The 17,909-nt window shown below is 47.5% G+C and overlaps 1 protein-coding gene and 1 pseudogene across 2 annotated transcripts in view; one reads left to right on the top strand and one right to left on the bottom strand.

Annotated features, from left to right (window-relative positions):
- The window catches only part of MFHAS1 (malignant fibrous histiocytoma amplified sequence 1), a 108,945-nt gene extending 101,555 nt beyond the window's left edge, over positions 1-7,390 (bottom strand). The window contains exon 1 of one of the 2 annotated variants that reach the window (XM_025394512.1): positions 3,845-7,390. In XM_025394512.1, the coding sequence (XP_025250297.1) occupies positions 3,845-6,842 (2,998 nt within the window). In that variant the 5' untranslated portion in view covers positions 6,843-7,390. The remainder of the gene's footprint in view (positions 1-3,844) is intronic. The other variant, XM_025394513.1, reaches the window with a different exon arrangement.
- Positions 7,391-9,587: 2,197 nt separating this feature from the next.
- Positions 9,588-9,686, top strand: LOC112630833 (annotated as a pseudogene).
- The last annotated feature ends 8,223 nt before the right edge of the window (positions 9,687-17,909 follow it).

Raw genomic sequence — 17,909 nt, 5'->3', positions numbered from 1 at the left:
ATTTATTTTTACAAAAAACTTTGAAACTAGTGATTGCTGGCTGTGCGTTTTCCAATCATTTCTTTTTTTTTTAAAGAGACAGGATCAGAGTACAAAGCTCACCGCAACCTCAAACTCCCATGCTCAAGTGATTGTCCCACCTCAGCCTCCGGACTAGCTCGGACCACAAGTGTGCACGCTCAGCTGATTTTTTTTTTTTTTTTTTTTTTTTTTTTTTTTTTGTAGAGACGGAGTCTGGCTACATTGCCCAGGCTGGTCTCGAACCCTGGACTCAAGTGATCCTCCTGCCTCAGCCTCCCAAAGCAAAGGGATTACAGCCATGAGTCACCGCACACTGCCCATTACTTTTCTTGTATAAACCAAAATAAGAAAAGAGAAATTTATCATTATACTTCCTATGGTCAACTACCGTAGGGCAGCTCAGACCAGAAAATCCAATAGCACAAGGCCAAAATAGACTGTTCACATAAAAATATTTTAAAAGATATTAGTGCAAATTTACTTTTTTCTGTATAAAATCAAGGGAGACAGTAATTTACTATTTACTCTCACTTTAACATCCCAAGAAAATTCAAAGTCCAACTTTTTCAGCATTGCATATAAAATTGTTATAGTTTATAGGACAACTTGACACTTTCATAAAACATAAAAGTAACCAATTTTTAATGTCCCCAAAAGCAAAATGACTTCTTAAAAAGACAAAGGTGGCCAAGCGTAGTGGCTCACGCCTATAATCCAAGCACTTTGGGAGACTGAGGTGGGTGGATCACCTGAGGTCAGGAGTTCAAGACCAGCTGGGCAACCCAGCGAAACCCCCGTCTCTACTGAAAATACAAAAATTAGCTGGGTGTGGTGGCACATGCCTCTAATCCCAGCTACCTGGGAGGCTGAGGCAGGAGAATCGCTTGAATCCAAGAGGTGGAGGTTGCAGTGAGCCAAGATCACGCCACTGCACTCCAGCCTGGGCAAGAGAGCAAGACTCCATCTCAAAAAACAAACAAACAAACAGAAAAACACGAAAAGACAAAGGCTACCAATAGATTCAAAGGGTTTCTGCTGAATTAATATATATTTTAATAATCTACATATTCAATGAATCTATTTTTAATGTATGCTCTACTTAAACACTCAACATAATTCTGTTCCTACATCTAGCTTTTATTTCTAACTCATTATTTTAACTCTTACCAAGTCTTTTGCAACTGTAACTATTACTAACAAATGATGGCAATCACAGAAAAATACAGAAGAGGAAAATGTTTTTTGCATCTTCTTAATGTAATGAAAAATGTACTATAATCATCTGTTCTACTCTTCTATGCCCTTTGCTACTTTTGAAAAACAACACAATTCAAAAAAAAAACAAAAAGACTATAAATAAGACAAAAATATTTACCAATACTTGTATGTATATATTTTATAATTGTGTTCTAAAAACAACTGATGATTTATTCCCATTCAATATATAATTTTACACTTTTTCAATCATTTGTTTTCCACGTTGAAAAAAAATCTCTTCCTTATAGCCTTGATTGCCAAACCAGGTGTGCCTCATTTGAAAGGCAAATAGACAAAACAACAAGACAAGCGGTTTGTTTCTGCATCTCAGTACAAGCTTGTCTGTGTAATTTATGACTGGTAAAAATCAAACATAAAGAGCTGAGGTTAGAAAACAAAAAACAAAAACCAGTCTCATTCCTTACTCCTCGAAGTTCTTAGAAGATCTTTACTTGCTCAATAACCTATGTCTCTCCTTTTGTTGTTAGTAACATTTGTTTTAATTACTTTGGTTTAAGAATGGCTTCAGGTAGCTCCTTCAGTAAACTACCCTGTGAATGTGTAACTCCCAGTCACTTTATTCAATTTGGTATCACAATAAAGAAGTATCTTGCTTCCATGAATAACACACATTGACAAATATAAAACAAACTGAAGAGTCTACCAAGTCATGGACTGTGACAAGATTCCAGATAAACATACAGAATGGACGGCTCAGTTGACTGGTAACTGAATACAGTGGCTTTTTTCATGCTGAAGAATTAAATTCAACCTAGATCTAGGGCAACGGAAAGATGTCACCTTCGGAAATATTGGTATTCAATTCCTTCCTGATACTATTACCAGCTGCATTCTTGTTGTCCCCCTCTGACCAGGACAAAGATCAGAGTGGGACACAGTCTGCCATTTCGTCACCCCTCCGTGTCCCCTGGGGGTGAGGACCCAGGTGAGAAACATGCAAGGATGCTATCGTTCTGTCTGGTTTGTGCTTAGGACACTTGGAATGTTGTTAACCAAGCCTGCTCCACAAAAAACAACACACCACAACAACAACAACAACAACAAAAACAGTTGTTTAAAGAACTACAAAGGATGAGGAAATGGACATGCTCTCAACTAAAAACTAGTTTGATACCAATTAACCAGGCTCAAAAAAAAAAAAAACAAAAAAAACAAAAAAAAAATCCCATACAAGTAAAAGGCAAAACTTATGGAGACAGTAAAAAGATCTGTGGTTGCCAGGATCGAGGGGAATGAATTGGCAGAGCACAGAGGATTTTTAAGGCAGTAAAACTACTCTGTATGATACTATAATGGGGGATACAGGTCATTGGACGTTTGTCCAAAGCCACAGAACGCCCAACACAAAGAGTAAACCCTGTGTAAACTATGAACTTTGGCTGATACTGATGTGTCACTGCAGGTTTATCAACTGAAACAAATGTACCGCTCTGGCGGGAGATACTGATGTTGGTGAAGCTACACATGTGGGGAAGGGGATATATAGGAAATCTCTGTACCTTCTGTTCAGTTTTGCTATAAACTTAAAACTGCTCTAAGGGAAAGAAAAAAAAAAAAACTTCAAAAAAAATACCAGACAACTAGTCCTGGAATTCTTCCACTTGCTTATGATGGCTTAAAAAAGAAAACAAAAAAAAAAGCCTACTGGAAAACACTCCCCAGAAAACTCTTCGCTTTTTGTCCCTTCCATCTCAATTATTAAGCACCCAGAAAGCTTCATTTGCTTAACACTTACCAAAAAACAAACCTTAAGACGTCTATAAAACTCGAAATTGCCAGGAAATTCCCAAGGAAACGCCCCTCAAAGGTTTCAGTCATCTATCTTCCATGCCCGAGTGGGCGGAGGCGAGCAGCAGCCCCAGGATTTAGTCATGCATTACAGTCTGAAATTTTTGTCTTTAGTCATCCATCGTTCACTCCAATTACAAAAGATCTTCTCTGGAATTTCTTAAGAAAAGTGAGCGGTAATTTTTACTTTCTAATTACACACTCTGAATGTAAGCAGAGTGCTTAAATGCTTGAGGCAATGGATACCCCATTTTCCATGATGTGATTTCTATGCACTGCAAGCCTGTATCGAACATCTCACGGACCCCATAAATATACACACCTAGGTACCCACAAACATTTAAGTTTTTTTAAAAATTGTGACACTGGACACTTGAAACTCAAACTCATCTACCCCTTCGAGATGTGTCTAATAAACACTTTAGCCAGGGCTCAGTAAGAAGCTAACATCAGACACTGCCCAGCATCTGTTCAATCACCTGAAATTTCCTTCTACCAAATGTGGGCTACATCGACAAGAGGGCAAAGGAGATGGCAAATGTTGTGACTGAAACCCATTTGGGAAGTTCGAGTCTATCAGGAGAGGATGACACTTGTGCCTGCATTTCATAATGCTCAGGTACTTACTGCCTTTTGCTCGCCTCCAAATCTCCCTGTTTTCCTTATGCAGCTTTCCTGGAGAACCCATGAAGTTAAATAAACATAAGCCAAATGAGAACCAAGTATCTTCAAGAACCCCTTCCCTCTCTCCGCTTACCTGGAAAAGCATGTGGGTTGGGCGATCCTCTCTTAAGGCACTTAGAACAGAGAATGTGCACGGTGTAGTGCAGTCCAGGCCATTCCTGAAGGAGGACATTCAGTTCCTCTACCAAGGGGGTTATGGCTTGCCATGCGGTCCATATATTTGGTAGTGATGCATGGCTAGCAATGGACAGGGTGTCTGGCTGCAGGACTCCCTTGGCAGGTCTGTAACTCACCACCACAGGAACTTTCCCTCTGTAGGCAAAGATCTGAAATTTACCATCCGACCTGTGCACCACGTGGCTGTTGATCTGGACACTGTACCGTGCAAACAACCCAGGTGGAAAGGTAAAAGGAAAGCTATATTCAATCTGCAACTGCTCAGCCACAAAAGACTGCCCAGCTAGGTTGGTCCCATTAATCCAGGCTTCTGCATGGGGCACCTCGTTCTGCACATAGCATGGGAACTTGTACCAAGCTGTGGACCCATTCAAAGGCTTGCCCTTGGGTTTATTGAGGCAGTAACAGAGTCCCATCTTCTCCAGCAGCTCCAGCAACAGCTGCAAGTCCTGCTGGGCCTGGACATGAGGCTTAAGCAGCAACCGAATGACATGAGCTGGCAAGAGCCCGTGCAACAGAAAGCCCTCCACATATTGATGGAGCTGGGTGGCCCGGAGCAGTTCCTGGCTCGGGGTGGGCAGCGCCAGGGGCGGGGAGCTTTCCCCCTCCGCCTTGCCCTCTCCACTGGTCCCTAGGAGCAGCTTATGCAGCAGCAAGGAGGGATCCCTCTGGAAGAAGACATTGAGGATGTCGATGAGGCGGGTGAGGTTGTGGAAGACGTGCTCCTTGAGGGCCGGACTGTCCTCAAAGTAGAGTAGCTTGCCGCTCTCATGCAGGTAGGAGAGGGCACTCTGCAGTCGGTCCTCGGTCAGACCCGCCTGCAGGCCCAGGCGCGCCGAGTCCCACCAGCTTAGCCACAGTCTCTGGGCCTGAGGTGGCTGGAAATGCAGTTCCTCCAGCACCTGCCAGGATCGAGGCAGTACTCTGTGTAAGTTGGGGAAGATTTCTCGGTGCTCAGCAACTGACAGCAACTTGTCCCGAAGGCGTTGTAAGTGGCGCGGGTCCCTGCAGCTAACAGGCAACACGGGGGAGAGGATCTGCAGCCGGTGGTTGAGCAGGTATTGGAAATGGGCCTTGCGCCGTCGAAGGTTCTTGTCCGAAACGCCGTAGTACGCTGCGTGGGGGCTGGCAGAACGTAGCTCGAAGTCCCGGGCCAGTGCCTCATCCACCACCTGGGCCAAGCGGCTCAGCCCCTCCGCGTCGTGCTTCTCCTGCAGGGCGATCTGGCGGTGAATGTCCAGACACTTCTCCTCCAGATCGCGCTCTCCGCACAGGTCCGCGTGGGTGCCCACGATGCACACTACCGCGTGGGGCACTCTCGCCCCGACCCGATGCAAGAAGGAGCCCACGGTGGTGGGAAAGCGGCGAGGCTCATAGGTGGCCAAGTTGACCACCAGCACGTATAGGGCGCCTGGGGACAGGAAGAAGGGCTGGATCACCTCGTAACTTTCATCCCCAGCTAAGTCATACACGATGAACCGCAGTCCCCGGGAGGCATCGGCCGTCCAGCTGGTCACCTCGATGCCCTTGCTCACAGGGGGAGGTGATGGTGGGTAGCACTTCTCCTTGTCCCCTCCTCCTGGACATCCCTCCACTCTCTCCTCAGTGAGGCAGTGGCGCAGCAAAGTCTTTCCTGCAGCCTTATGCCCCATCAGGAGCAGCTTGAGCCGGGGCTGCACTGCCGGCTGGGAATGAGCCAGTTCCTTCTGGTAGGCTGCGATGTAGGGGATCCCCTTCATGCAGACCTCGTAGGGTGGCTGGATCAGTGGGTTGTCCTTGATCTTCCACAAGCCCACCCGGGAGAGCTGGCCAAAGTTGTCGGGCAGCACCGCGATCTGGTTCCCCTGCAGCACGAGCTCCTCCAGTCCCGTCAGCTCCACGATGGAGTCCGGCAGGTAGCGGATGCGGTTATTATCCAGCCACAGAGTGAGAAGCCGGCCCAGGCCCGAGATAAGGGATGGCACCGAGGTGAGCTGGTTGCGACTAAGATAGAGCTCCTCCAGACCAGCCAGGGGCAGCAGCGCGGCAGGGAACTCCTCCAAGAGGTTGGAAGAGAGGTTGAGCATTTTGAGCCGCTGCAGGCGGCTGAACTGGGCGGGCAGAGCCTGCAGTCCGTTGTTGTCTAGCATGAGGCTCTCCAAACTGGCCAGCTCGCAGAAGCCGGCGGGCAGCGTGCCAAGCTCAGCTCCACTCAGCCAAAGAATCTTGAGGGCACACAGGGCACTGATATCCTCAGGCAGGCCTCGCAGTCGGTTGCTGGACACGTCCAGCTCCTCCAGGGCCACCAGCTGCAGCAGCTGTCGGGGGAAGGCAGTGAGCTGGTTGTGATCCACGTCCAGGGTGCGCAGGCGGGAGAGGCAGGAGAGGGAGTCGGGCAGGTGCGTCAGCCGGTTAAAGCTGACATCCAGCTCCTCCAGGTGGGCGAGAGCGCCCAGCTGGGCGGGCAGAGCGGGCAGCTGGTTGTGGCTGAGGTTGAGCTTCCGCAGCTCCCTCAGAGCACTCACCACCTCCGCGCCCAGGGCGGTCAGCCGGTTGTGGCTCACGTCCAGCTCGGTGAGGTGGTGGCCGAGCTCGGCCACCGCCGGGGGCAGCCGGGCGAAGCGGTTCCTGCGCAGGACCAGGACGCGCAGGCTGCCCAGCGCCGACCCCAGCCCCTCGGGTACCTCCTCCAGGCCGTTGTTCCCCAGGTTCAGCGCCTCAATGTCTCCGAGGTTGGCCGGCAGCACAAGCTGGGGGGAGGCGGGGGACTCGAGCGCGTCGGCCCCGGCCCCGGGGCAGGCCCCGGCGGCGCTGAGCGTGAGCTGGCGCAGGTTGCTCCGCAGCTTCCTGGCACGCAGGGCGGCGTCCCGCCACAGCCTCGCCGTCTTCAGGTTGCCACTGTCCATCCCAGCCATGGCTGGGCCCCGGGCCGACAGCCTCACGCGGTCGCGGGAGCCCGCAGCTACATGCCGCGCCGCGCCCCGGGCCCTCCCGCTCTTGGCGGCCAGCGGCCGCGGGTCCTAGCGCAGCCAGTGGTCGAGCGCCCGCGGCTGGGGGGCGGCGGCGGCGACGGCTACGCGAGCGGCTCTGGGGGGCGCCGAGCGCGTGCAGGGAAGCTCGCATTCTCCCTGCGGCCGGGCCATGGGCGCGCCGGGCAGCAGGGCCGCCGCCCGCGCGCCGCGGAGGATGCCTGCTCCTCCTCCCTGACCGCCTGCCGCGCGGCGCCTCGGGGTGCCCGGCTCCGGCCCCGCTACCCTCGCAGCCGCGGCCCCGCGGCCGGCAGCGGCGTCGCCTCCTCGAGCTCCTGGGGGAAGGCGGCGCTCGGCCCGGCGGCGGGCATGCTGCGGGCGCAGGGCCGGGGCGCAGCCGCGGGGAGGGGGCGGCGGCGCCTCCTTGTCTCGGTTTCCCCGGGCTCGGGCGGGAGCGCGGGCGCCGCGTCCCCGGCGCTGGGAGGGCGCGATTGGGAAGCGGCAGCGCCGCCCGCCGGAGCGGCCCCCACGTGACCGGCGGAGGCGCCGCGTTTTCCCGGCACCGCCCCGGGGGCGGGAGCTGCGGAGGGCGCCGCGTGCGGGGTCGGGGGCGCCGGGCGGGGGGCGGGACCGCGCCCGGAACCGCGCTGAGGGGGGTGGTCGTCCCCGCAGCGGATGTGGGGCTTCGGGGTTCTGGTTGTGGGTTCGCCCGCGCCTGGCTCTTTGTTGGCCCCCAGTCTCTAAGGATTTCTTTTTCTTGTTCTCTAATGCGTCGGATTTGCCGGCTTCCCTTACTCATCCTTTACCTGCTCACCTGCCACTCGCCCTGCATCCATGCCGTAGTGGAACTGGCAGAACTCGGGGGCCCTGGGTATCGTCATAGGAGCTTAAGACAAGAGTGTGGTTAAACAAAAGCAGAATAGGCAACCATTCATTCATTTGGTAACTATTTCCTGAGGCCCTATTACGTGTTGAGCATGAGACAGGAGTAATGCAGGGTGGTCACAGGAGAAAAAAAATTCCAGGCAGCAGTTTCACTTGACTAGAGTCTATGGGCTGATACGACCCTGAAAACCAGGGTGTGTACCAGGCGGGCTAAGACTGGCTGGACGCAACGTGGTCCTGGATTTGACTTAGGTTTCTCCTAAGACTTCATTATATGCTCTTTAACATCCTAAATCACACCAGTGCCATGACAGTTCCGGGGACACCCATATTTGAAGTAAAAATGGGTGGCACCACAGTCCCGAAAAATCGCCACACTTTTCCAGGAATTTTCATGAGTATTTCACCCCTTGGTTAAAGAAACCCATAGAGGTAGCAGCCCCAAGCCCCGTTTGCGTGACCCTCTCTTGAGTACACCCACAATCCTTTTTCCTGAGTGTGTACTTTTCTCTTTGCAATAAATCTCCATATTGTCACTATTTTCTGAGTTGTCTTTGAACTCATTCTCTGGATAGTGTCAAGAGCCTGGACATTGGCTGGGGTCAAGGTCGCACTGGCGTTAGAGGATCTCCCTCAGCCCACCGGTATCAAACCTACTAAAACACAGGTTTTAACCCCCCTGGGGAAGGCTTTTGAGCAGGTGACCCGCCAGCCTAAAGGAGGGTTGTTAAGATGGCGGGGACACAAGGTGTTTTATCTGGGGTATCCCGTTTATCTTCACAACAACCCTGTGAAACAAATACTATATCCCCAGTAATACAGTACATGTTGCTCTGTGGATTCAAGAAAACAGCTATTTCAGGAAACACTCACAGTCCATTTTTCAGCTGAAATGCTTACTTTTCTTGCTGTTAGGAAATGTTTTTTTGAGCTCACATCTATGCTAAGTCAATAATTTCTCCCGAACTTATGAAAGCCTGGAAACCCACCAAGACTCCCAATGTCACCCCCATAATTCCCTTCAGGTTGGTTGATAAGGAAGCAAATAGTTTTCAGGGACGAAAACTACATTTAATTGATTAAAGGCACCACTTGACCCAATGCAGCTCTACCCGACATGCGCTATGGCTGTCATTTGGGTACCCATATTTGGTGCAGTAACGTGAGAAGTTTGTGTTTCCAAAGAGAGCACCTGAACATCTGAGGCTGGAAATCCACCCCAGTGATGGTTATCAGGCTGCAGGGACTACATGCTGTAACTGGAGGATGTTCCCCAGTTCTGCTGGGACCCGAGGCTCTGACACCACAGGTGAAATGTGAGTAAGTGAACAGTGAGAGCTGATCTGTGTTCACTCTGAAGGACTTCCCAAGAGTTCAAATGGCTCAGGGTGGCCCTACCCACACTCCCTCCCAGAGACAGTCAGAAATTTACAAAAAATATTCTGTTTTATCTAGGCTGACCTTTTATTCCCCCCACAGAGGAGGAAATGGGCTCAAAGTGACTTCTCAATCAGCCAGCAAGGTAGAGGCAGGACTGCTAACTCCCCATGTGCAATGTATTCCCCTGTGATTATCACCTGTACTCACACTGTTCTTGAGCCAGACCCCAAATTCTCCATCCTGCAGCTCCTTCTAACACAAATTTAAACTCAGCCTGGGTAAGGGGACGAGTAGGCATCATATCACCATCCTACACCACCTTACAGGATTATATCTCAATAACTGCTAACTGTTCCTCTTTAGAAGCCATCAGAAAATTATACTTCCTTCTGCAGAAGCTGGAATCGATTGAAAAAATGAAAACCCTTGCTTCAGCCGCACATATACTAAAATTGGAATAATACAGAGAGGATTAAGCATGGCCCCTGTGCAAAGATGACATGCAATTCATGGTGTTCATTTTTTAAATAATATTTTTATTTTAAAAATTATTTTAAAAAAGAAAAATGGCCGGACATGGTGGCTCATGCCTGTAATCTCAGCACTTTGGGAGGCTGATGTGGTGGATCACTTGAGGTTGGGAGCTCGAGACCAGCCTGGCCAACATGTCAAAATCCTGTCTCTACTAAAAATACAAAAATTAACCAGGCGTGGTGGTGTGCACCTGTAGGTCCCCCAGCTACTCAGGAGGCTGAGGCACGAGAGTTGCTTGAAACCAGAAGGCAGAGGTTGCAGTGAGCCAAGATCACACCACTGCACTTCAGCCTGGGTGACAGAGTGAAACTTTGTCTCTAAAGAAAATTATACTTTCCTTTCTTTCTTTCTTTCTTTTTTTTTTTTTTTTTTTTTTTTCAGAGATGCGGTCTTGCTTTGTTACCCAGACTGGTCTCAAACTCCTGGGCTCAAGCAGTCCTCTTGCTTCTGCCTCCTGAGTAGCTGGGATTATAGGCATGAGCCACCCTGACCAGCTTATACTTCCATTTTAAATGTCCTTGGAAAACTGTACTCTTCCTTTGTCAGGAGATCATCTATAATTTGCTTTATGTGATAAAAAGAACTGGATAGGACCCTGCGCTAGGGCCTCAGCCCACACTGAAACCCCAAAGCCAGGTGTGAATAAGTCTGCTGAGGGGGGCAATTCTTTGTGAGCCCGTCAGCTGCTGCAGTCAATATGGTAGGAACCCTTGTAAGAATTCTTGTCTATGAATTATTTGAAAGTCAGCATGTGGACAGGCACAGGGGCATATGCCTGTAATCCCAGCACTTCCAGAGGCTGAAGCGAGCAGATCATTTGAGTTCAGGAGTTCGAGACCAGCCTGTGCAACAAGGCAAGACGTCATCTCTACAAAAATTACAAAAATGAGTAGGGCATGGTGGCTCACACCTGTAGTCCCAGCTACTCAGGAGGCTGAGGTGGGAAGGTCACTTGAGCCTGGGAAGTGGAGGCTGCAGTGAGCCAAGACTGTACCACTGCACTCCAGCCTGGGAAACAGAGTGAGACTCTGTCTCAAAATACAACACAACAAAAGAAAGTCAGTATGCTAAAAACTAGAAAGTCAAATGATAAAAGATAACTCAATGATAAAAGAAAACTCTATGAAAAGATATCGTGTTCCATATAGCTTTAAAAATTTTTTTCTTTGTGCTTTCCACTTTCAAAGAAACTGCTTCATAAAGAACTATAGAAATGATTCATGGGCTGGGTGCAGTGGCTCACACCTGTAATCCCAGCAGTTTGGGAGGCCGAGGTGGGTGGATCATGAGGTCGGGAGTTCGAGACCAGCCTGGCCAACATGGTGAAACCTTGTCTCTACTAAAAATACAAAAATTAGCTGGGCGTGGTGGCAGGTGTCTGTAGTCCCAGCTACGCAGGAGGCTGAGGCAGGAGAATCACTTGGCCTTGGGAGGCGAAGGTTGCAGTGAGCCATGATCATGCCACTGCACTCCAGCCTGGGCAACAGAGCAAGACTCCATCTCGGAAAGAAAAAAAAAAAAAGAAAGAAATGATTCATGAAAGTTTCATCTTTTTTGTTTTTTCACTGAGGCAGGGTCTGATTATGTTGCCCAGGCTGGTCTCGAACTCCTATGCTCAAATGATCCTCCCAAGTATCAACCCAGGCAAGCACTCCTGCTGTGAGCACCTAACCTGGACCTCCTCTCACCATGCTGTAGCCCTTGTGCTTAAGTTTCTGATGGGCCAAGGGGGTATATCCCCTCCACCTTCTAGAACACGCATGGTATGGAGGACCCTGAATTCCCAATGCAAATAGCATCAAGCCTGAATGGGGAGCATGGGGCAGTCTCCCATAGTCATTCAAAAGAAGTTGTTGAGGTGGGCATTCCTAGGCCTGGGGGTTGTGCAGCAGCTTGACCTTAGCTGTGTGCCCACGAAATTTCTTCTCTGTGCTGGATGAAACCCAGGCTAGGGTGAGTACTGTGAGTGCGCCACATCTGTCAGAGTGATGTGACACATTTAGATATTTAGGCATGTGGTATGTGGGCCTTCACGTACACCCTTTCCCCAGGCCCTGCAAAGGATAAGCGTGGCCCTGCGAATGGTAGGGTTTTTCTAAAAGCAAAAACAACAACATTGTTTGGAGAAGTGGAACTCTATTATAAGTTTTCTTGCCTTAGAGGTCTATCCAGTGTCATGGATCTGATCTGTAAACTTTCCAAAACCTTTTCAGGTGAAGCCTTTTAATGTATCCTGTTTTCTAACTCTTAGATTGTTTTCTGTTTTGTTGCTGCCTTATGATAGCAAGAACATTCCAGGAACATTGACTTTCTCCCAGAATCTAGACCCTCTCTGCAAGGGCAGAGTCATTTAGGAGAGTGGAGATTACATGGAAAGAGGTTGTGTCTTGAGTGAGGCCTTAAAACATGGCTGTTTAGAGGGGAGAATCCTAGATGCTCCAGACAAGTGTCTTTTTATCAAGAACAGCCTGGATTGGCCATGTGTGCTGGCTCACGCCTATAATCCCAACGCTTTGGGAGGTAGAGGTGGGCGGATCACTTGAGGTCAGGAGTTCAAGACCAGCCTGGCCAACATGGTGACACCCCGTCTCTACTAAAAATACAAAAATAAATAAATAAATAAACAAACAAACAAACTAGCCAGACATGGTGGTACTCTCCTGTAATACCAGCTACTCAGGAGGCTGAGGCAGGAGGATTGCTTGAACCCAGGAGGCAGAGGTCGCAGTGAGCCAAGATCATGCCACTGCACTCCAGCCTGGGCAACAGAGTGAGACTGTGTCTCAAAAAAAAAAAAAGTCTGAACAGAGGTGGGCAAGAGTACTTTGTTCCTGTCCTTTGCTCTGTCAACAAGCCCCAAGTAAACGTTCATCCTGGTTTCTTTTGCTCTGTCTTCAGCATATTCAATCAACCTTCTTCCATCTTGACTGACTTCTCTTGACCTTGCTAATGCCCTAGCTACTGTCTGACTTTACTTCCTTTCTCTGTCAAATATCTTCCATAATTGGTCTATGCTAGTCTGACTCCTCTCCCCTGGCTCCCTCCTTGGACCAGTCCAGGAAACTGGTTTCCATCCCCACCATGCCATCAGCCTTTCCCTCTAAAATGTCAATTCCCCCTTTCTCCTTCCTTGACCTCCCATCACTGAAAATGTTAAACAACATTCTTTGGAAACTTTCTCCTTTCTTGGTCTATAGGATATTTGGTGTCACTTTAAGGTTTGAGTTTTCAAAAAGAGTCCCTGTAAAGGCTAATTATTTCATTCTAGGGATCAAGTTTGCAATTAGAATAAGTGCTACCAAATGAAGCACTGTAACCACATGGGCAGAGTGGCCAGGATTTGCCTAGATAACGATGGCTTCTTAGGAGGACATTTAGTCAGTGCTTTTTCCACTTATATTTATATTATTCTATTTCTATTAAAGATGCATTTTGAAAATCATATGAGTGTTCTTTTGCACTGAATTTTAATTTTATCTATCACAATTTAATCAAGTCTTGATTTTAAGGTGACAAAATGTTCTAATATGCACAGACTGAGGGGTTTCTCAGGATAGGAGACGTTCTGTTCTTAAAATTGGGGTAATCCTAGGAAGCTAGTACAATTTGCTAACTGACTTGGTCTTTAAAACAAACCCTTTAACTTGCTCTCCCTTTACCCTTCAGGAGTTCAGAAAGCACAGCTTCCAGGAAATGTAACACTTTTTCAGCTGCTTTAGTTCTGATGTAGACTTTAGTTCTGATTTCATTTACCTAGCTGTTCACTACCTTAGAAGACAGGATATTCACGGGCTGGAGGTTCCAACGGACTTTGGAGTATGAAAATTACCCGTCTAGTCTTGAAAGAAAAGTCGGCAATGGCTTAACCCTTCCACGCAAATGAGACCCAGGGCTGGGTTACAACATCTCATGAGAAAATGAACTGAGTTTTTGAAAATGAACTGAGATTTCTCCTTGAAGTCTGGAGAAGCTGAGGATATGCTGCCTGTGTCATGAAAAGGGGCAAAGGGCTTCCCACATTTCTCCTTTCTTGTAATTTTAAATCATATTTTGCTTTAAATAAATGACAGCAACAACAATGCTTCCTCCTATGTGGCTAAAGGTAACTAAGAAAAATCTCACCTGTGTGATTTTAATTAGGCCACACCCTTCTTGGCTTGTCTTTGGAGGAGATAGAAGTGGAAAAAGTCAAGGGAAAAACAGAAAGAGGAAAAGGAAGAGATATTTATTTATTTATGTATTTATTTATTTGAGACAGAGTCTCGCTCTGTTGGCCAGGCTGGAGTGCAGTGCCGTGATCTAGGTTCATTGCAGTATCTGCCTCCCCGGTTCAAGCGATTCTCCTGCCTCAGCCTACCTACTAGCTGGGACTACAAGCACACACCATCAAGCCCGGCTAATTTTGGTATTTTTAGTACAGACGGGATTTCACCATGTTGGCCAACCTGGTCTCGAACTCCTGACCTCAAGTTGTCCACCCGCCTCAGCCTCCCAACGTGCTGGGGATTACAGGTGTGAGCCACTGCACCTGACCAGAAAGAGATATCCCTTCAAAAGGTGTTAGGCTTAGTCCAAAGCAGGGAATTAGAAATAAAGTCTTAAAAATTGACATCAAACACTTTTGCCAAAGGAGGTCTTGGTGATCATGGCATTCTCTCCTGCCACTGGGCATCGCTCACTGAGAAATCTCAGAATAATTACCAGTCATAACAGCTAACATCTCTTAAAAGTTTTCTATGCACCCAGGCACTGCGCTGTGTGCTTTTCATGCAATATTTCACTTAATCTTCACAACAGCCCTGAATAGTAGGTTCCATTAGTCTCATTTACAGATGGAGAAAAATGAAAGCAGAGCTATTGAGTGGCAAAATTCACTCAAAACAAGGCAGACTGTAAAATTCATGTATTTAATCACTGTGCTAATTCTTGGGGGGTCGGGATGGTGGAGGAGATCGGTTCTTAACTGACTGGAAGCAGACTGTGTATTTTAAGCTGTAGAGAAGAGGGAAAGAGGTACCAGTTGGAGACAGGGCTGCCACCCAGTCTTCAGTAGAAATTGAACTGAGCTCTTACAAAATTGAAGAATATTATATTGGGCAATCCAAAGCTCTAAACAAAGTGTCCCCAACTACAAAAACTGGGCTTAACAACTATTCTTAAATGTCACCGCAGGAAACCAACAGAATGTCTATGCTAGATGTAGATCAGCTGTGTTTGTTCAATTTGCTAGTTTTACACAGAAACGGTTTAATACCAATGTCGTAAATCTACACTCCAGTTAGAGGATGGTTCAGACTTCATATATTGACTTCATTTTTTGAAAAAAGGTGGAAGATGAATTTATTAAGCTCAGATTAGGTACAAAGAATCTGACCTCTTTTGTTTGGATTTTTAAAAATTTTATTTAAAAAATATTTAAAACATACCTCACCCCTCTTTCCCAAATTTAATAAATCTGCCTTGGACTCACCATCTGATTTGAAAGCAAGCCAGTTCCGATCAGCAATGGCTAAGAAGCCTGAGACTTGCCACTTAACTACAAGCATGGAGCATAAAGTATGTGTTCAAGACACTGACTCCTCCAGAGAGCAGAGGCAAAACTATACCCAGACAACTGTTGTTTTTTCTTTCCCTTGCTCTCCAGAAAACTCATTTATCTTGGAATGAGCAACATTACATTTAACATTGGATCTCTTTGTGTTTCCAGGTCAAGTGGGAACACATATGCTCCCTACTGGGGAAAATAAACTGCAATGTATTTTTAGCATCCGTTGAAAGCACTTTCAGCTGAAGATATTCCACAGGACCCAGGCCATTTCACTGCAAGCCAAAGGATTTGCCTCGACATCACCTAGAATTCCAGAACTTCTCCTGGGGGTCCTGAAGCAGCAGTGTCCCCTCCCAAGCCCCAACTGCCCACCCAATTCTGGAGCAAACATCCTCTTTCTGAGAAAAACAAGGAAAATCAGTCCAGTGAAAGATAAATGGAAAACATCTGTGAAATAGTCATGACACATGAGGCTAACTGTAGCATACTTGGAATTTTGAAATGAAGCATGTCCAGGAGGAGGGAAGGAGGAGAATGGGTTGCAGAGAGGATGCCCTTATCATCCCCTGCTTCGTGTCTCTTGCTAAAGGCAGGCATTGGACAGGGAGCCACTCTATTGTGGGGCTTTTCAAAAGGGGCCTGCATTAGTCCGTTTTCATGCTGCTGGTAAAGACGTACCTGAGACTGGGAAGAAGAAGAGGTTTAATGAACTCACAGTTCCACGTGACTGGGGAGGCCTTCACCGTCATGGCAGAAGGCAAGGAGGAGCAAGTCACGTCTTATGTGGATAGCAGCAGGCAAAAATAGAGAGCTTGTGCAGGGGAACTCCCCTTTATAAAACCATCACATACCATGAGACTTATTCACTGTCACAAGAACAGTATGGGAGAGACCTGCCCCCATGATTCAATTACCTCCCACCAGGTCCCTCCCATAGCATGTGGGAATTCAAGATGAGATTTGGGTAGGGACACAGTCAAACCGTATCAGGACCTGTATGGTGCCTCAGTGAAAGGGAGAGCAAGGCATCACTCTCCACAGACCCAACCATGCTCCTAGGCATGGTGAGTGAAGCTCAGGTGCTCTCATCTTCCATGCCACCTTCCAACTGTGTGTGTGCAGAACATAAGCTGTGTAGCCCTGGGACTGGAGTTTCAGTTACCAGTCTGAACTATAATGAGATGCAGTCACAGTGAGACAAATGGTTTAAGACCTTGCTTCCACCCACAAGGTTTTGAAATATTTTCCATGTTTAAAAATAAATGTACTAGTACCTACTTTTTAAATAAAATGACCCAGGGATATTGGGCCCTCCTTTTTGAACATCATAGTTCCAAAATTTCAGAAAAGTCAACAATGACATAACACATATTATAAAGCGTAGCATTGAAAACATAAAGTCTGGCCTAGCATGGTGGCTCATGCCCGTAATCTAAGCACTTTGGGAGGCCAAGGTGGGTAAGCCACTTCAGGTCAGGAGTTCGAGACCAGCCTGGCCAACATGGCGAAATCTCATCTCTACGAAAAATACAAAAATTAGCTGAGCGTGAGGGCAAGAGCCTGTAATCCCAGCTACTCAGGAGGTTGAGGCATAAGAATTGCTTGAAACCGGGAGGTGGAGGTTGCAGTCAGCCAAGATCATGCCACTGCACTCCAGCCTAAGAAACGCAGAGAGACTCTGTCTCAAAAAAAAACTAAGGGGGAAAAAAAAAAAGAAAACGTAGAAGTCCTACCAAATGAGTATAATTATTATTAATAATAATATTATTATTATTGAAGACAGACTAAACTTTGACTTTTTTTCTTTTCTTGCCCAAATTCCTACCCTAAGCCTGGGGAGTCATGGCCTACAAACCATCAAGTCTCATCTGAGAGGTTATATTTAACCCTGTATAATGTGGCCTGCCTTCCAACCTGAATCTGGCGTAACATCACATAACAAGGAAGTAAATCAAAATATTTTAACCCCAAATATATTTCCTTGCCATACCTTGAAATTGTCCTGCACAGTCGTCTCTTGTGGGGAAAAATCTGCATTCTATAGAGAATCCCTTTTCCGTTTTTCCAGACTTCTTTCTGGATCCAGGAGTGAATAAACTAAGAAAGAGTCTAGCACCCTTTAAAGTCCGGTAAGAAACATTTACAGTCTATTCCCTGTGAAGCCTGCTACCTGAAGCCTTCCTCTGCACAGGGAAAACTTTGGTCACCATAATCCTTTATCTTAATCCAGACATTTCCTTTCTATTGATCCCAGGTCTTTAGATATATGCAACAAACTGTCAACCAGAAAAATTTAAAATCTACCTATAGCCTGGAAGCCCCTGCCCCGCTTTGCGTTGTCCTGCCTTTCTGACTCAAACCAGCGTACATCTTAAATGTATTTGATTGGCTGGGTGAGGTGGCTTATGCCTGTAATCCCAGCACTTTGGGAGGCTGAGGTGGGCTGATCACTTGAGGTTAGGAGTTTGAGACCAGCCTGGCCAACATGATGAAATCTCATCTCTATTAAAACTACAAAAATTAGCCAGGCCTGGTGGCACGTGCCTGTAGTCCCAGTTACTTTGGAGGCTGAGGCAGGAGAATCGCTTGAATCCGGGAGGCAGAGGTTGCAGTGAGCCGAGATCGTGCCACTGCACTCCAGTATGGGCAACAGAGTGAGACTCTGT

Source organism: Theropithecus gelada, chromosome 8 (genome assembly GCF_003255815.1).
Source record: "Theropithecus gelada isolate Dixy chromosome 8, Tgel_1.0, whole genome shotgun sequence".
Classification (NCBI taxonomy): Eukaryota; Metazoa; Chordata; class Mammalia; order Primates; family Cercopithecidae; genus Theropithecus; species Theropithecus gelada.
This window is presented reverse-complemented; position numbering and strand designations above follow the sequence as displayed.